This window comes from Rhinolophus ferrumequinum, chromosome 12 (assembly GCF_004115265.2).
Source record: "Rhinolophus ferrumequinum isolate MPI-CBG mRhiFer1 chromosome 12, mRhiFer1_v1.p, whole genome shotgun sequence".
NCBI classification, from domain to species: Eukaryota; Metazoa; Chordata; class Mammalia; order Chiroptera; family Rhinolophidae; genus Rhinolophus; species Rhinolophus ferrumequinum.
This window is the reverse complement of record NC_046295.1, coordinates 73,710,360-73,730,378: the sequence shown is the minus strand read 5'-3', so window position 1 is coordinate 73,730,378 and position 20,019 is coordinate 73,710,360. Positions and strand designations below refer to the sequence as shown.

Sequence of the window (20,019 nt, the reverse complement as noted above, 5' to 3'; positions counted from 1 at the left end):
CGGCCCTCCAGAAGCTCAGCGGAAGCTCAATGGCAGCTCGTTATCTTCAATCTAGTTGTGGAGGGCGCAGCTCACTGGCCCATGTGGGAATCAAACTGGCAACCTTCTTGTTCAGAGCTTGCGCTCTAACCAAAGCCATCTGGCCGCCCAAACACACTGATCTTTAAGCAAAGGGATCTCTTTTTATGACTCTTTGGTTTGTTCTCTAGTCTGTGCCCCCCACCCCCAACACTACCCTTTAGGGCTTCAATTTTGTATAGGAAGCAGAGCAATCCTCCTACTCATGTGATTCAAGTCTTGTTTCCTTAAAGGAGTTACTTCATTCTGCCCCTTCTGTATGATATGCTAATGATAATGTTAAATCTTCTTGGTCCTTGACTTCTATTGTCTGCAGGTCTTCCTGTCTTTTGTGTTCTCTTAACCTATCGTTGAGAGCATAAGTGACCTCAATGAGATAGGTCATGTCTAAGTTTGTGAAAAGGGTTGGTTGTATGCAGCCTAAAGTTTGTGTTTACATTTGGAATATCCTTTCATTTTCATTTCCAAGTTTAAGGCTTAAGTACTATTGGCGTTAGGGGAACAGTCAAGGCAGCTCTAAGAGTCTGGAACAAGTACACCTCGTGTCACTCCATAACTCCTTCTGAGGCTCCTGGCTTTCCCACTGAAGTTCCAAGAATCCTGGAAACCCACCAGAGAAGACGAGGAGGAAGAGGAAGACTGATAGATTGAAACTTGGAGAAAGATAGCTAGTGGGTGGAATAACTCCCATCCAGTGTGTTCACCTCTGCTGATGGAAAGATGTGCCTTTACATTTTCTGTCTGTATTGAGAGGGACATACTGATTTTTGGTTAGAGAAACCTCCTAAAAATGATTGTTTTTTTTTAAGAGGAAGAATGAAAGAGGAATATGGAACCTCTGGAGATAAAAATAAATATGCATGTACGCATATTTATTAATATGCATTCTTTTTTCCTTTCCTGTTCTTAAAATGGCAAGAAGGATATCTGGGGAACAGGATATATTCTGTAAGCAGTTCTTCCCCATGTTGGAATTGGAGATTCCTCTTAATGCAAAAGGCATGATTCTTTCATTGTTTGTGTAGCTCTGGTTTCCATTTTAAATTTAACTGGCACTAGTTAAGTTAGTGCAGTGGCAGGTATTTGGTAAGACGTGGCTGTTACATAGCATCTTACAACGTTTGTTTTGAATGAGCCACCGAGGCTCTGGGTGAGGAGAAACCTTTTAGCATTGTGTTTTTTTTATTTCTTGTTTTCCTATGTCCCGCCTAACTAACCTCGATTGGACGTGATACGGATAAGATAGCCATCATAATTTAGAAAGGAACATGCTCGATCCCTGCCTCTTCTTCGTCTAATGAGTTCATGTAAAAAATATATCAAAAGAAATCCTCATAGCAGAATCCTCACATTTCAAAGGGAAGTATATTTATTATAAGAACTGCTGATTCATTAGGAATGCTTCCTAATTTGAACAGCAACAGCTGCTTCTGGTTAGAATAAACTTCATCTCCTCTTTTGTGCCCTGTCTCTCCGAGGGGACGTTAAATTTTGGTTTAAGATTTTTCTCCTGCTTTAGCTTTTTCTCTCCCCTTCTCCCTCTTTCCTGAATTATGCTTTATCCTTCTCAGTGTTCACACAATTTGAACAACCCACTGTACCAACCCGCCCACCTTTAAAAATGACTTGTGTTGAGATTACAAATGCTAATAAAACTCTTTTGATAATGTGTTTTGTTTGCATTCACAGTGGCAGTGGAGTGTATTGTACAGTAAAGAAAAAATGTTAAGACACGTTGTAGTCATGAATTCTAAGTGCAATAATTTAAAGTACAGGGAGCATTTCAGAAACTGCCACTGTCCATTAAATGAAACCACTGTATTAGCGTATCATAGCATGCTGTTCTAATCACTTTTCTCCAAATACCAGCTTTTGAAAGAAACATGGCTCTATTTTTTTTATACAAAATACGAAATCGTGTAATTGAATGGCTTGGCAGAATAGGTAAATGAATGTAGCAACATGCATTCAAATATGTCTCTTTGGTTTGTAATGAGCTGATTGAAGTTCACAGTTGTAAGAGTTGCCATTTTATTTCCTGATTTTTACATTCTGGACCCAGACAAAGGTGCCAGTTTTTTTTTGTATTAGCAGAAAAAGGCAGAAGAAAATTGCTCAGAAAAATCAAGTAGCCCTTTTTGCGGATCACTATTGATTTCACTGCTCCGGTAGTAGCCTTTATTCAGCTGTCTGTCCTTCTGTAAAAGAAAGGATCTTCTAATATGACCATTTTTATTTAATTTTAGAATTATTAACAACCTCTGTTAGGGCTTAAAGAAATTCTGTCACATCGGATGCGGTTGGTCATTGCCATGTGTGTGCACACTCCTGTGAGAGAGATAATTGGTGCCTGTGCATACTTCTCCTAGCACTTATCTCAATAATTATACTTGTTGATTTATGTGTCTTACCCTTCTGGACACTGAGCTCCTTAAAACTAGAGACAGTGTCTGATTCTTTTGTTAGCCCTAGGAACCAGCAAAGGGTCTCCCAGTCAGTAAATGTTTGATGGCCGAATGAGCCATAGAGTACTAACCCAAATGGGTGTCAGAGTAGATATCAAAATGTACAGTAGGCAGAAAGATCATCAAGTTTGGAGCTAAACAGACATCATTTCAAGCCTGGTTAGTAAGGGACTGTGGGCATTTCCTGTGGAACCCAATTGAAAATTTGATGTTTCAGGACAATTCTAGATATTGAAGATAGCAACTACTCTACATTCTATCAGACAAGAGAAACCACGTTCTTTTGTACCTGACTTGGTAGGAGATACAGCAGAAAGAGAAAGAGGAGAGTAATACTGGGGGATTGCTAAGCCATTCGGTGGGGACAGAGATACCTCCTTCTGGGTTTGTTGGGATGCAGATGAGTGGCTCTGGGTAAGTCCCTCCTACTCTCTGGACTTCTGTTCCTTCTGCTACAAAATGACAGGGTTGAACAGTTGAGAGCGACTTGCTGCTCTTACCTCTCCTTTGCCTCACCTTGTTGGACCAGGTGGCAGGGGGCTTGGCTTCTGCTGTTTCTGGTCATGGAGCAAACCCTTGCCACCTCTGGGCTGGGCATGGTTTCGTAGCTGGGAGAAAGCATGGTATAATACGGAGGGTGGATACACTACAATCCCAGTGTAGCTAGACTGGTTTATTTCATTCACATGCGAGATGTGTCTCAATTAATTTGTTAGTATTAAATAGCATAGCTAATGAAGTTTGTGAATGAAACACTGTTTTAATACATTAGTTGGGCTGAAGATATTCCTGTCATATCCCCTCACTTGGGGTAGAGTGAGAGCTGGTGCCATGGAGTTGTGATATGTGGAAACACCCCTGGGAATAAGTTACTGTTAAAACTTGTCCTTCGTTGGTCAGCAGTGGGAAAAGGCTAAAATATACGGTGAAGCTTAAAATATGATGCTAGACGCCGGCTTCAAAAGCTGCGGACTGTATTATTTTATTTATATGACACTAGGTAACAGGCATTATTATAGGAACAAGAAACAGCTCAGGTCCTGGGAGTGGGGGAGGGTTTGACGACGAAAGGGCAGCTAAGCAGGTTGGGTGGCATGTGAGTGGAGTGGCTGTTCCACTCCTCTGTGCACTTGTCAAAACTCAGAGAACTATACACCCAAAGGAGTGAATTTTAATTGATGTTAAAAAGAAATGAATTTTAAAAAGGTAGTTGGTGGGAAGAACAGGTGGTAAACAGATGATCTCGGGCTTGTGTGGTGAGAGCGACGATGTACATGAACAGACACCCTGTGAGGGGTGAGTGGGATTGGCTTAGAGAGGGCACAGGGACCGCTCGGGGGTCCTGGAAACGTTGTATAGATTGATTCTGGGGGCAGTCACACAGCTGCACATAATTACCAAAACCCCTCTCAGTGTACACATCAGATGGGTGGCTGTCACTGTCTGTAAACTATGATTCAAAGTTGACATAAAAAAGAAAAAGGATCATGAGCTTTAAAACCGGAAGACCTTCCTTCAAGTCCTGACTGCCACTCTACTGGCTTGGTGACCCTAAGCGCGTCCCTGCACGTCTTGGAGCCTCCATTTCTTCATCTGTTTTTTATAGCTGAAGGTACCCATCTCACGGAGCTGAGGTGAGGAGCGGAGATAATGCCCTTGAACTGTGTGGTCCAATGCCTGGCATTGCTGAGGTATTAGATGTTTTCATTCCCATCCCATGCACGGCTCAGTGTGCAGAACTGGTCTTTAAATTAACTAAAGCTGCTCTATTTTAGACCCATAAAAGTTAAGTTCAAATATTTGTGAAAGGTAAAAATGTTAACATCCATATGTTTGTTTAATGATAGCTGTTAGAGTCTTATTACTGTTGCTATCTTTTATATCACTACAGCATGCTAAATCTTCTCCAGTTAAGTCTTATTTAATTAGTTCAGGACAATCTATGATATTCCTTCAGCCAGGAAGGCACAAGGAATTATTTGCAGTGTTAGCTTGAAAAAAGAGTCATTCATTGAGGTGTAATTGAAAAAATGCTGGTGACACGTTTATGATCCCCATCTTTTTTTCTTTGCTTTTATTCTGTCTTTGAAATGAAATCTTTATCTTGTGTCAAGTGGATAAATATTAATAAAATCTCTATTGACCCTAGCCCACTCTTTTGTGACAGATACAATTTTAAAAGTAACTGTAAAGAATATACATATGCTTCTGGCATTCAGCATTTTAAAGGCATTTAAAATAATCCAAAATACAGCTTTGAACCACTCTTTCTCCTGAGAGACAAGTCGGCATCTCCTGTCTAACAATTACAGCAGAAGCGACCTATTTTTGAGTGCCTGATATGTTCTGTGAACTGTAATGGGTACTTTGTATTATTTGCATTAAATTAAATTATTTGTATTACATTGCTTAATTTGTTCTTTACCATGGCCTTGTTAGGTAAATACGAAGTATTGCTCTTTTGCAGAGGAAAGAGGCCTTAGAGAGATGAAGTCACAGCTCGGGGAGCCCTGTAGAATGTAGGGGAACCACACCTGTCATTCCCGGCTGTCCATCTCCACCTCCTCTCCCACTATGTCACGTGGATGCCAGTTCTGACGGAGGCTCACTCTTCAAGACAACCTTTGCCTAAAAGGAGCTCAATGTTTAGCTCCTCGACCCAAACCCTCTTTTTAGTTGTATTCAGTAATTAAAAGAGCACTGATAGAAGCCATCACTTTTAGAACCTTCTTCTTCCCTGAGGATTTATGCCAGCCACGTGGGTCTTAAAACCTTTGGTTTATCTGCTTCCAGATTTCCTCTTTGATTCATCTTCCACTGTGTTGCTAAGTGACCTTCTAAAAAGACAAATCTGGTCAAATCCTTCCTTGCTTAAAACCCTTCTTTGCTTTCAGGAAAAGAGCTAAATTCTGGGTTTGCACATAAAACTCCTCACAAGCTGGTCTCTTTTGATGCATCTAGTCACATCTTCTACTGCCATGACTCCCCTCTCCACCCCCATTCCCACCCCCCACCGACACCCCCCAAAAAGACACGCAGAGAACCATCCTTCCCCACCCTTAGGTGTGATCCAACCACTGCAAGCCATTCAAAGTTCATTGTGTCTTTGTCTCTGATATTTTGTTCCCTCCAAATGGAAATGCACTCTTCTTGCGTCTGTCTTCTCTTCCTCATTTAGCCGCCACCCCAGACCTTTGAGATACTTTTCCTCAGTGTGCCCACAGCTCTTGGTGCCCAGCTGTATCCCACAGTGCATTATGATTCCCCGTTTACCTAAGAGACAGGTTTCTTGAGGACAGACACCCTGCGTCTTGTTCGTTTCGGTATCCTTGCTATCTACCACAGGGCTGGCATATTATTTATATGAAAATGCTCCCTACATATTTATATGAAGGATCCCCTCTTGTAGGAAAAAGAGATTTTAACCCCATCCCCACCCCCAACTTAGAGTGTCCTTGGATAAGTGATTGTGTCTCACCTTCTGAGACCCACCAGGGTCTCTGCAAGTCCACCTGGAAGGAAAGTCACTACAAACCTTATTGCTCTGAAATTGAGATTCATGAAAGCGTGGTGCCAGGGAAAGAGCATGAGGCTCTGGTGTGACCGGTTTGTTAAAGAGTGCAAACTTCTGTTTCATCCAGAGGGCCTGTGTAGGAACTGGGTCGTCACAGTTGCTAAGCAGACTTAAAGAAACAAAAAAGGTAGGCCTTTGCTTCTGCTCTTCTGACCAGTCCACCTCCCTACCACCAAGCAAGATGATTCGGAAGTTGGTAGGCAGGGAGGAATCACATGTATGGCTGGCGTTTGGTCTTGTTTTTGTTTTTAATATAAAAGAAAGTGGGGGGGGGAAGAAAGAAAGTGGGGAGGTATTTTAATTTAAAAGTTAATCAAAGTAATACATGTTTATTGTAGAAAGTTTGGAGAATATAGGAAAACACAAAAATGAAAAATTATTTGTTCATATTATAGAGCCTGCTTTTACCTCTAAATGTATTGTAAATATTTTTCTATGTTAAAATATTTTTCTATAGTCAGATTTTAATGAATGTATAATATTCTATCATTTTGATGGTTCATAGTTTGTTGTGAACTATTAATACACATTTAGCTTGCTTCCAAGTATTTGCAATAATGAAAACCCCAGACTAAAGACAAAACAGATTCTTTCTAATTTTTAAGGCACTTGCATGCTCAATACATAAGCCATAGTAAATGTAGGAAAGAATGTACAAGGAAACAAAGATTATCTACAATCCCATAACCTAGAAAGAACCACAATTAATGTTTTGTCTTCTGATCTTTCAATAGTGTGTGTAATTGCATGATAGATGTATAGTTATACCACTTTTTTTCAATCTGTATTTTATGAGCATTTTCTAAAAATGTTCTAAAATGTAATTTTTTTGCTTGGATTTACATAATTTAATTACACAATTTATTTAACCATTCTCTTAGCACATGTTTAGGTGTGTGTATATGTTTTGCTATTATACTTAATAAAGAACTACCATTTAAAATATATTACCAGAAAAATTAAGTCATAACATTTAATGCTTGTGAAGATATAGGAAAAATGATTCATGTGTACATATTCTGATCTTCATTTTAATAGTCTGCTTTTAGTAGTTACTTATTGAAAGGCTGCTTTCCTGTTCTCTTTCATGCTATGTGAGTGTTAAGGATGGATATCAAAGAAACCTGTTTCTGCTAGGAGGTTTGCTGCTTGAACCTCCTTTCTCTAAAGTTTTTTTTATAGGGTTTCTTTTGAGGGAAACACACACACAACTGGTAGCACTACTGGGGATTTATGACGTATGACTTGTTTCTATTTGATTGGTAACCAAACATTTCACCTTCTAAGCTACCATATTTTGAGGGAGTTTAATAACTCCAATTTTAGCTTTTGTAATATTACAAACTGCTTCTCTTGGCTTATAATCAAGCAATAAGCCATCAGCACAAAGATTATTATTTTTTAAAAACAAGTGGCTGAGGGGCAGGATTTTTATCACAGAAACAACAGAAAGTGATTAACGGCATTTTATGTTCCAACTTGGTACCGCATTCCCAGCTCCTGGGGGCGGGATTGGGTCCCACGTGCTCGCCCAGAGCTCAGCTGAGGACACTTGGCCTGCCTGGTGGTGTGGTTGTGCTACGTGGTTATGGTGCAGAGGGAGCGCCACCTTACCTCCTTTCGGGGCGGCCCAGCCATGAATTCCTACCTTTGCCAAGTTCTGTTCTTGTTGCCTCTATCAGGTCATTCCTGGTTTTCACATAGAAACCTAAACCAGGGACCTACTGTCGTGGAAGTTATGCCTTATTCCACTCCCTACCCAGTGCCTCGCTTATATTATTAGGCAATGAATGAGTGAATGCTATTTACAAAATTAGTTTAATGATTGCCCCATTTGACAAATTGAAAACACCTAATCAAATGTGAAGTGTATGTGCTGTGTAATGTGTACTTCCCTGATATCAATCCCTGAGGGAGATTTTCTTCAGAAAAGTACGTACTGGTGTAGTAAATCACATAAACTTGGACTTGATTTGACCCTGGTCTACTTTGGGGCTGTGTGACTCTGGGCAAGTTACTTACCCTTTCTGTGCTTCCGTTTCCTCATTTATTATCTGGGGATACGATGGTACCTCCTTAATAGAATTACTACAAGGAGTAAATAAGCAAGTGCATATAGGGCTGCTGGTACTTGGTAGTTGCAGAATAAATGGTGGTCTCTTCGATTACTGTTTTTATATGTTTGGTGCATCAGGAATGGTCCAGCAGTAAAGGTATTTGGGACTGGGTGCATCTTACAGTTGAACAGATGACACCCTTTTCAGCAGTCCGGCTGTGCCTCTGTGTGATGAATTTTGCACAAAGAAGTTTGCTTACCTCAGCCTGGCCCAGGTCTGCTACACAATGAGACAGCAGTGGAGGTTTTCTGTGTAGTAGGAGAATCTGGTGGGCAAGACGACGCCTGTGGCAGAATGAAGCAAGGTGACGGGTTGCTTAGCTTGCAAAAATTCCTGCTTTCCCTTCCCTCAAAAGTCTGTTTCATTTCCAAAAACATTTTGGGAGAAACCTCTTGGTGAGAGAGTTGCTCCATGGCTAAAGGTAACTTGAGAGCAGTTTCCTGTCTTTCTCTGTTGCCAGCGCTGTAGTCGTAAGGTCCTGCTTCGTACCCAGAGGAGGCTTTGAACATCAGCTGTCTTGAACAATCTCTAGTCTTATCACTTATTTTAATGTTCCTTGCACAGGTCACTCTTGGATGTGGTGCTCTGGGCAATCTCACCCCAGAATGCTTCCCTTCCTTTATTTAACCTCTGACCTGTGAAAACAAGAGTTAATCAAGAGTTCTAAGGTAGCTAAGAGGAAGGGGAAGTGTTTGGTTACAAATTAAATATGAACAAGTCATAAGTCATAAATCCCCAGTAGTGCTACCAGTTGTGTGTCTCAAGTTGCATATGGTACAGAGTGTTTGGGTTATAAATTCAAGTTCAGGGCTCTCTGATTGCTTGGTGGTAGGTGTTAGGTTAGTTTTCTTTTGGCCTAAAACTCTTTGCCTTCTTCTAAAACATTACTTTTATTGGACCAGCTACATTCACATCCTACTTTCTCTGTGTGCCTGTCTCTCCTTCCTTTCTTTACCTGCCTGCTTGTGTTGATTGGTGTGCTGTGCTGTGAATTGAGACAGAACTGCTTCCCTGAAAGAAGTTAAGCATATGGAAAAAGTTGCCAAGGAAAGGCATTGAAGCATGGAGCGTAAATGGGTTTAAGAGACAGCCAGACACTTTTATAGAGAGATTTGCGATTGAATGATGTAACATTCAAGCCGAGATCTGGGGTGGAAATGAACTTAAATGAGGGCTATTCGTGGAAAACTGATGCCCTGTCTAATCTAGCATTTCCTTAATTGTCACCATAAGCATACATTTAAAGCTTTATACTTTAAATTAAAAAAGGCAACACAGTCTGTTTAAGAATCTATGACACAGGCCGTGATTTTTGTAGGTAAGTTCTTAAAAACACTTGAAAAGAAGCAGAGGCATTGGGTCTTGAAATGCAGCACTGGAAACTTAAAATATCTCTTCTGCCGTGTTTGATTAAAACATTTTCAATCAAGCTATTTATATTTGTGTTTCTGAATATAACATATACACTAATTCTGAAAGCAATAAAAAGCTGACACATGAGTAGTGTCCTGGAGTTGGCAAAGAAAACACACTGAGTTGTTGGGAGGCAGCCAAAGTTGGATCACTCAGAACACTGAGCGCTGAGGGGCTTTCGGATGCAAGCTTTCATTTTATCAGGACGTTCCGTACAGTGACAACCGCAAGGTAAGAATTTCAAATCCTAATCAGGGTTGGTCATTACGTTTGACGATGTTGAATAGCTAATATTGTGTCGTATGGAGTGAGTAGGATAGAAATCATCCTGGACTAGTTTTGTGTGTTGCTCTGCTTTCGGCAGCTGTGTTGTCCTGTGCTCGTCCGTTTACTTCTCTAAGACTCAGTTTTCTCATCTGTAAAATGGGATTATAATTCACCTCACAGAGTTGTTGTAAAGACTTGGGTGTAGGTGCTAGGTTTTCTTTTGGCCTAAAACTCTTTGCCTTCAGAAACGTTACTTTTATTGGACCAGCCACATTCACATCCTGCTTTCTCTCTGTGTGCCTGTCTCTCCTTCTTCCTTTCTTTACGTGCACCTAACCTCAAAGCACCTATCACTCGGTAAATGTTTTTTCCCTTCCCCCTGTAGGTTCCATTTCCTAGCTCTAAAATGAAGAGTAATACTAAGTGGCATCTCAGTGGGGTAATTAATTTGGTTGTTTACTCCTGAAAGCAGGACAGGACTTCCCTTTGTGTGTGGTGTTTTTTTTTTTTAGTAGTGACAATGTTTTTTTCTTTCAGTCTATGAAAGCTTCATAAGGTAGGCCCTGTTAGGATCTCACTAACCCATTACATTATATTACAATAGTAATTTAAACAATAAGATAAGATATTCTGAATGACAAAAAAAAATTAAAAACCCACAAACTTGCAGGACATCCTAAACTCTCTTAGGAAAATGATGAAAGGCCTGTGCGCTCGCCCTCTCTGTGCTCAACGGAAAATCCCTGAGAATTACACTGAATTGTCAGTGCAAGAGTCATTACTCCAAAGATCTGTTACCAACACCTCACCGGGGATGACAGAAAAGTGCCTCTGTGCTTTCCTCCTGAGCCGTCTTCCTCAGTCACGGGAATACTGGCACAGAAAAGAAGACGGTCAAGTCCGCTCTCTAAAAGCAACAATTACTGAATACCCATCAGGAGAGAAAAGAACCTTGTTTCCAAAATCAGATCCGTGTGTGTGTTGGGGTAGATTTGTACAAGCACAGGTATTTTATGGGAGTTTTTTGTTTTTTCCTAATGCAAATTAATGTTTCTATTCATTCAGTACATACAATATATTTTCCCACATAGATATAATAGGTATCACCATGGGATGTTAATTATGGATATAAATCCGAGACTCTTGAGCTTCACTGGATTCCACCATAAACTTACAAGGTGAGATAAGCAACTAACTGAGCAAAGCAGAACGCTCAGATTGAGGGAGACTGGCTCCAATCCCCCAGAGAGGGTTGTTGTTTCTATTATTTAGGTTCCTCTGACACTTGATCTTGTTAGCAATAAGAATACAGTTTTATCAGGAGAAAACAGTATTTACTCTGTTCCAGGCACAGTGGTGGGTGCATTCCCAGCGGCCAGGCGAGTGTAGATGTTATATCCCCATTTCACACACGGCAGAGGAGACATGCTTGGGCCACAGCTCGTGAGAGCTGATACTCAAAGGCAGTGGGTTTCTTGACTGCAGTAAAGTTGATCAGTAAAGTGTCAGTTCCTGTGAGAAGACTTTCCAGAACCTGTCCTGTTCCCTTCATGAACCTCTGTCATAGCACTGACCGCCCCCCACACCCCGCTGCTACTGAATGTCTGCTTCCCTCGTTTGACTGTGAGCTCCCAAGTCCTGGGACCTGGCTCTCAGTGCAGAGAGCCAGGCTTATACTGGACGGGTCTTAATAAATGTGGGGGACTTTGTGATTAGATGATTGACTGTAACATTTGAAAAATGAGTGATCTGGAAATGTGTGATGTTTTGACTGTAAATATCACCTCAGTTTTTAATTCCAGAGAAATGTTCATTTAAGCTGAATGTTCGCTCAGGAAGCTTTGTGCTTTTCCCAGGGGGAGGAGGAATGTGTGCGCCTTGGTGCTGAGGCTGTAGTCTGAGCACCGCAGACCAACACACTAGGTGGGTTTGTGATGCGTAGAGTTGGGAGTGCTTGTTGCTGAGTGTAATGGAGGGGAAGCTACGTCCGCAGGGGGCAGTGTGGCTGGGATCTAGAATCTTTCCTACTTCCCACGAGAAGGCAGGAAAACTCAAGCTATTGCCTTTCTCTTCAGTAAATTCGAAGAGAAGAGTATCTTCTGAAGAGCAGGAGGAATGGGTTAGAGAGGGAGAGGAAGGAAAAGTGTGGAGCAGACCCCGTGGGGAACGTAGAGCCTGAGGCATGGACCGATTTGAGGACTCTTGAGCAATTTTAAAAACTGTGCTTGAAAAATTAGGTTGCCAAGCTAAAATAGTCACCCTGATTTGGTGACAGTTTCCCAGAGCCCTTGAAGTAGGAACAAAAGAAGTAAGGGGTGTGCTTTCCTTGTATTGGAGGGATGGGTGAGGGGCAAGAAATCTTCGGTTTGTGGGCACTTCTTAATCTGCTTTGAACATTTTCTCACTCTGTTCTAATTATTTGTCCCAGACTCCAGCAGTCCATTGGCAGGGATCGTTTTTAGTTCTGGATTATTTTTTGAACCAAAATACTGCCTCCTAAATTTGGATCCCCGCCTCCCAACAAGAGTTACTTGACTGTTAACTCTATAGCTGTAGTAGTTATGGCCTTTGTAGAAACTCGAGGGATGAGTTACATCCATCAAGGGAAATTCTGGTTTATTGAATGTCTAGCGTGTGCCAGGCACACATTAGAGATTAAATAGTCAATCCACAGTCATGATCATTGCTCTCTGGGAGGTGACCCTAGTAGAGAAGACAAACAAGCATATTTTATAAACTGTGCTGAGTCTTAATGTAGGGTAAGTCCAGGAGGGCCTCATATTCTGGGAATAAAATACATCTATTTAAATGGAGACCACAATTTTATAGTAAAAATGGGGGGAGTTTATTTAGGATTTTATCTTGAAAAAATGAAACTAAAATTTTGAAAAGAAATTTATAACAACCAAGTCTAGCCTTTATTCCAACAGTGCACTATGCTTAGAATAAATAACGAGTCAAGTGGTTTTCTTTTAAGGGGTGTGGTTGTAATTTTTCTGACATAATAAGACTTCCATGTTTGACTTTCACAGCATAATCATAAAAGGAGTCATTTTCCCAAAAGTAGTTGAGGATTTCCCCAAGGCCTCTGTTAATTTTTTGATATTGAATTCATTTTCTTTTGATGTGCCACTGTCCTTGTTTTTCTTGATTTTTTTCTCTTTGTCCCTTGTTACCTGCTGTAATGCTGCCAGGTGTGCATTTATCGGTCCCTTTGCCTCAAGTCTGACAGGTGTCCAGCATCTCTTAACAGGGGCTTCGCGGGATGTACATTCTTTGCAAGGGTTTGTAGTTTGACTTTGTGGTCGGTTTGCATTTTATCATAGATGTTTGACCGGCTAAGACACAGACAGGAGCAGGGATAGATGTCAGGTGAAACCAGAGGGCTGAATGGCGGCTTGCCATCTTAGTCGGTCACATCATTGGTCATTATTTTCTTCTTATAATAGCCAGTGCTTTCCTGTCTACTCTGGTGACTGCGGGGCAGGAGGAATTCCTGGACAGATTGCGGGAGAAGCATCTGCCCCAGACAGCAGGAATCAAAGAGAGCCTCCCAAAGCTGAGATGGACGAGGTGGTTAGGCAGAGGGGCAGGAAGGTATTACAGCCACCAGATCGGTGTCCGTATGCATCAGTTACATGACTTAGGCAGTGGATATCTTTTCCTGAGAAGAGGAAACCAAGTCCGGGAGAGATTGCTTTCCCAAGATGTCACAGCTAGTATCAGAACTGAGCTTCATCCAGGGTTAGTTGACCCAAGACTGTTGTTCTCTCCAGTAAATGCCATGCCGCTCTGCTTTTTTAAATTTGGGGGTTTGGGTTTTTAAGATGAAAGTTTTAAAAACTCAGTGTCAAATAGCCTGAACCAAGGGATGCTTGGCATCCAATGCATCTTGGCAAAATCTGCTGACAGGAAGTAAGAAAAGAAGTGATACCTCCCCTTGAGTGCCCAAGATGGAGTTTCAAGAAAAAGCTCCTTAGACAGTGGAAAGTCACCAAGAAAAATGAAAGACCCATTCCATGTCACTCTTCTGAGCCTGAAACTCATTATTCCAGACATGAGGAGAGCCGTTCTGCCAGAAACCTCCCCAGGGAGGGACTCTTTCATTGTATTTTCTAATATAATGGTGCCAGAGTGTTTACATGGGAAACTTTTATTGTAAGTGAACTTTGATTTGTCTTTTGTGTTAGAGCCAGAGCACTATGTTGATCTTCTTCAAATGATGTGTATGCCTAGGTTGCATTATCTAAGATTTTCTTTTTAGGATCGCAAAGTGGACACTGGTTCTGGTAAGACTGAGTGAGATCCACCGGGTTATGCCACGGTTTAAGATGAGGGGGAAACAGTCACTTTCTACCTGGTTCTAAAAACACACACTCAGAATGTTAGTCCTCTTTAAGTGTCCCTTTGGTTCCCCACTGATTACAGAATAAAGGGGAGGCCCGTCGTTAGGCATATGGGTGGCCCTCCAGAGTCTGGTTCTCCTCCTATCCCCACCCCCCCAATCTCTTGTCCTGCAGCCTGTGTACCCTACTCTGGCTGTTCCAGCTGCCCACAGTTCTCAGATCAGGCCCCGAGGTTCGTGCCTGTAAGCCACTGCTCCTGAGTTTTCTCTCCCTCTCGTGCTGTTGATCCCCACCCCTTCCAGCCGTCCTCCCACGCACTGAGAACAGCCTCTCTCCAGACGGAGGTGCCGCTCCGTCTTCTCTCTTCTCTGCGTGAATGAGCGTCGATGCCCGCAGTTACCCCTCACTGTTCTCTCCATTGCATGCTCCTCCCGATAGCCACAATTTTAAGATTTCATTTTCCCAACTCATGTCATTACTCTGTACACTCTAGTGGATCCACTTATGGTACTTTGATGGAAGAAAAGACCCTTTAGACTCTTTCTTCTCCAGTGTACTTTAATTTTGAAACAATAACAAAAACTCACTGAAAAGTTGCAAGGAGGATATAAATACCCCATTTGGGAAGTGTTGCCAAAATAATAACCAGTAATTCCTCAAATACTTTAATGCATAGTTTCAAAAAGGAACATTCTTTTCCATAACTACATTACAATAATCAAAATCAGAAAATTGGCGTTAATTTTGATGCAATACTGCCATGTACTATTTGGTATGCGGACCTTCTCCCCCATTCATGTATGTACGTGCTGCCGCTGCCTCCTACCAGAGACGTCCCTTCCAGCTGCTTGGACTCTGCCTGCCTCCCTCCATGGGACCTTCCCGCCTGCTCGGGCTGACACCCTACACGGGACTGTCCTCCAGATGTTCTTTGCACTCCTCTTGGGTTCCAGCACCAATCCTTCCCCTACACAGATTCTCTCTTTACCCCGAGACAGGTCTTGCCCCAATTTCAACACCCTCTTCACCCCGCTTGAGTCCTGACACTCCAAGCCAGGCCGTCGCTGTGTGGACACCCTCCGTAGGCTGCTTGAGCTCCGACTTACCAGGGAACCCTCTTTGCCCCTCTTGGGCTCCCACACCTCGTGGCAGGGTGCCCCTCCTCGAGCAGAGCCTCCTCTCCATGCTTGGGATCTGAAATCCTGTTCCCAGCTGCCGTTCTCCCAGGTGATCACCTTCGTCAGCTCAGTCAGCCTCTGCCACCCGTCTCTGCGCCCACTGCCCCCATCATACACACACCTTCTTTGCCTTGAGCTGAAATAGCAGCAAAAGTGGGAAAGCCTTTTAAAATTTGTAATGATTTTCTATTTTAATACTTACAACACTGAAGTGGAATCCCATCATCAAGTTCAATCATACATACATGTATTAGGTTGGTGCAAAAGTAGTTGCAGTTTTAAAGGTTAAAAATAATTGCAAAAACTGCAATTACTTTGCATCAACCTCATACAATACAACAGTGGGAACGATTATCTGGACAATCCATTCAGTGGAGCGAGATGAGGAAAGTGAATTGTCTATCCTCAGTTGGACTCAGTTCCTGAGTCAGCTCAAGTGTAAGCAGCTCACCATGCTGACGGATTTGAACATAGACTGTTGTCACCCAGCATGTACCCCAAACTCAGACCAGTGACTTTGTGTCTGTACAAACCACGTCTACTGTGTGTCGGAGGCAATTTAGGGGCTTTTTACAGGTGATTTTGACCATGAGCCATTTGACTATATGCACTGTGTGTGGATCCTGCCCCTGCACATCTTACAAGGGCCTTTGGTGGCCCGTTTCAGCGAAGCTGTGTGTGTAGGAATACTGCAGGTGCTGCCGGAGCTCTTCTCAAGTTTAGGACTTCGTATCAGCTCACATCAAACAGAAACCTCTCCATGTGACTGTCTGCCTGGGAGTGCAGGCAGAACCTGGGACGAAGTTACCTGAGACAGTTTGGTGAGTGAAGCTCAGACAGACCCAGGCCAGTGCCTGAGAAGCAGGCTTTTCACCCTCAAGGCTCTGCTGATTGGGCCATGATAATGCTCCATTATAATGTTATAAATCCCTCAAAAGGATTTATAAATAAAGGACTTGGGGAAGGGTCCCAGCTCCTCCGGACCCAAACTGTTACGCTGTGTTACATATGTGCCTCTCCCCCACGAGGACCACGGCCTGCTTACGTACAGGGATCCTTTGTTCTTTTGGTCCCAGCCTTGGACTGAGCCCACCACACAGTGACACTGTGGTTGGGACTTGAGTGGTTGCATAAAGGTAGCAAGTCGGGCAGGCCCAGAGGTGTTCGGAGCTCCTTAGTGTCCAGGGAGGAGCAGCGTAATGGACTGTTTGCTTCCTGTCTCTGGACTGGGAAGTGGTGTTTACTCCATGATGACAGACGAGCACAAAATGGCGTGGAGGGTCTCCGTACCCTCACCTGCAACGTCGCAGGCAGCGCGAGGCTGTGTGTCAGACTAATGAAGCAGTACAGGAAACAGCACTGGATAGAGTTCAGCTGTGAACCCTGGCCTCCCACCAGGGGAAAAGAGGGATCCTTTGAAGAAGAAGACAGCTGGGTTTTGGTTTCAAGACCTTAACACTGCCATCACTAGATACTCATCTGTCAGTGCACAGGGGACAACATGTGGAGAACAGTTGTGTCCGGTCAGGCCAAAGGGAGAAAGAAATGGCTGATTTCCAGGGTAACTGTGAAACCTCCCATGGCTGAGGGTTCTGCTGAGCGTAGCCAAAAAGAATCGATTTGGTGAGGCTGAGGCTGAGTGTGAGAAGCTGGGCACTGTCTGCCGTGGGCCAGGCGGTCTGACCACGTCCCATTACTTCATCCTTACAACAGGGGAAGACGTGGAGGCCTGGGGTTCCGGGCCCAAACCCTTCCCTCTGTACCGCAGGCCCAAATTATCAGAGAATCCAGCTGGCCCTCAGTCTCTTCATCAAGTGTTCCTAAAGTGAGTTCAACTTTTCTCTCATTTACTTGAGACCACGGTTTCCTTGCAAGGAAATAGTTTCTCTTCTTCGTTTTTGTTTTCTTCCTTCCTGATTTTCAGTTGCTAGCTTTAACTCGTGGTAGTGATTTTTTTTTCTTTCAGAAAAAAAAAGTGTTTGTAATCCTTGGTTGCATTTGTTTACTAAGAGTCCTCTCATCGGGGCGAGAGTTTTCTTCCGAGGGGATTTATTGTTGCTACTAGAATGGCTTTTAACTCAGCTGAGGTTTATTTAACGGAATAGGAAGGGAGAAACTTATCTATCTCCTCCCTAATCCCTCTTGAATGTTTACATTGCTCTGCCAAAGTAAATGCTGTGTAAAGTGGCAGGAGTCATTGGCTCTGTAATAGTCAATATGCAGCTGCCAGAGCTGATGGAAACGTATTAACATAAGTGATAATGCTGTCAGAGAAGTGAAAAGTTAAGTTGCTTATCAGTATATTTTGATAAGCTACTTAAATTTTACAGTAGCACGTGCTGGCTTCAGGCAGACGCCCGTGACAGAGGACTGTGCACTTTATCTGTTCTCTCTTTGCCTCTCACTTCATTTATTCCCCTCGAGGCACAGCTGGTAATCTGTACAGGGTGCTGATCTCCCCCTGCCCGGCAGGGTGGAGGCAGACGGCGTCGGCGCTCCCCTCCGTGTCCAGCTCCGTCAGGAACGGGCAGACATGAGCGGGATGGGGGCGCTTGGTACAACACTCTTCCTGCACGACAATTTGATGTCGCTTTGGAAAGTCTCTCATGGAGAACAAAGCCATTTAAATGAAGTGACAGAACTTCTTGGGAGTGGGGACATATTCCAACAGCAGTTCTGTCACACTAACGCGCCTTTGCTGTTAGTCTTTGTTTAGTTTTGTTTGTTCGGTCAACCCTGAGCACGGACGGTATGCTGGGCTTTCTACTGAGCCCTGGGAAGATGAAGTGAAGAAAGACGGGATCCTTCCTCTCTGTCTGCACAGTGTCTGTCGGGAAGACGGACACCACTGAGTGCCACATGGCGTGTGGATGTTATAACAGGAGTAGGTGCACACCTAGGGCCGCGTGGAAAAGAGGGAACTAGGGCATGAGAGGCAGGGAGGGGCGGGGTGCTGTTAGGACGATGAGTAGCAATCAGCCGGACTAGCCCATGGACGTCCGAGGGAGAAAGGCGCCAAGTGTGGGCAAGCTGAGGCAGGCCGGAAGATGCCTGCACAGTCTTGAGTGAGAAGAGTGGGCATGTGGAGACGACACCCAGAGAGGCAGCCACGGGCCCAGCGGTGGAGAGCCTCGGACGCCCTCCGAAGAAGTCCTGTAGCCATGGGACGCACTGCAGGAATTTCATCCCGTGGGCTACTTAGATTTGCATTTTAGAAAGACCATTCTAAGAGCGACACAGAGGATGGACTATGGTCAGGCCCAGGCTGTCGTCAGAATTAAGGGGCCTGAGGGTCAGGATCCAGTGGAGGGCAGGGGTGTCAGAGAGTTAGAGCTCATCCCACTCTAAGTACGGAGAGGGTGTGTTAGAGCTAGAATGTTTGCTGTAACAATATAAATGGGTCGGCTCTTGGGGCCTTTGGGACACCTTGCAGCTGCCAGCGGTGGAAGTGCTCGCTGTGTGTGTGGCTGTGTGTGTCCAATCATGAGAAAGTTGAATGGAAGCTTTCCTGGAAAGGGTGGGTGTGATGGGAGAGGCCTGGGGGCTACTCAGAGACGGTTCCTGATTGCAGAGTCTGCTTTGAATGTCTGTTCTAGCTCTGAGGCATGGGAATAATTTATAATGAACATTCAATCCTCTGTCTTTATCCAGGCAGTTTTTTAAAATCCCAGAAATAATTAGTGTTTTCACCAGTCTGTGTTCCCTGCACAGCCTATGACAGGAAATCTCTTTAGGATGTAGAGAAAAACTGAAATGTACCAGTCTTGAATTTGCTCCTGGTTAAAGTTTTTGACCTGCATATTAATATTTCATGTGTCTTCTCTTCTTCCCTAGCTATCTCCCGTGGTTCGAAGTATTTTATAAGCTCCTTAACATCTTGGCTGATTACACGACAAAAGGACAGGTATTTATCTTTCATTCTTTTTAACAAGTAAACTTTAACTTTTATAATTATAAAAGTAATACATGCTTTGTATTTCACCAAAATGTTTACCGAAAATGTATTGCATGCCCGTTATAGGAAGTTTGGGAAATTCAGAAAATAGTAGGAAGGAAGAGAAAATCCCTTCGACGTGGTCTCCCTACCGCTACCCCCCTAAAATAAGTGTTGCTAGTATTTTGGGATGTTTTCTTCCTCTACTTTTTGAGTTAAATAAATAATACACAGACCCTTAGTATTCACAGAATTAATATTCCCATATCGAATCGTTCCTAGCAGCCTTGAAAGTTCATGACATGTATTAAATTGTAATTTTGCTGAAACGCAAATATGAATTGCTGGTGTCATGCTGAGAAGCTGAGATTTGTGACTAAAACACTTAACTGGCCAATGACCTAGCCAGCTGTCCCCAGTTCCCATTTCCGTAAGACTTTGTTGTGCTTTTACATTATTTTTCTAAGGGTCTGAAAATAACTTAAAAAGTTCCGCTATACCTTACTGTACTTTTGGAAGAAATGGTATACTAATGTATCTTCCATGGATGTCAAGGGTCCACGGGGGCTGTATTTAGACTACTGTAGCCCATCTTTTTACCATATTTTCACCAGGTACCATAATAACGAAGGCGTTTTCCCCATGTT

At 43.1% G+C, this 20,019-nt stretch overlaps 1 protein-coding gene across 7 annotated transcripts in view; it reads left to right on the top strand.

Moving 5' to 3' along the window:
• Window positions 1–20,019, top strand: part of DENND1A (DENN domain containing 1A) — a 468,543-nt gene that overhangs the window by 191,887 nt on the left and 256,637 nt on the right. For all 7 annotated transcript variants that reach the window (XM_033123052.1, XM_033123054.1, XM_033123055.1 and 4 more), the window contains one exon: window positions 19,273–19,342. In XM_033123052.1, coding sequence (XP_032978943.1) covers window positions 19,273–19,342 — 70 coding nt within the window. The remainder of the gene's footprint in view (window positions 1–19,272; window positions 19,343–20,019) is intronic.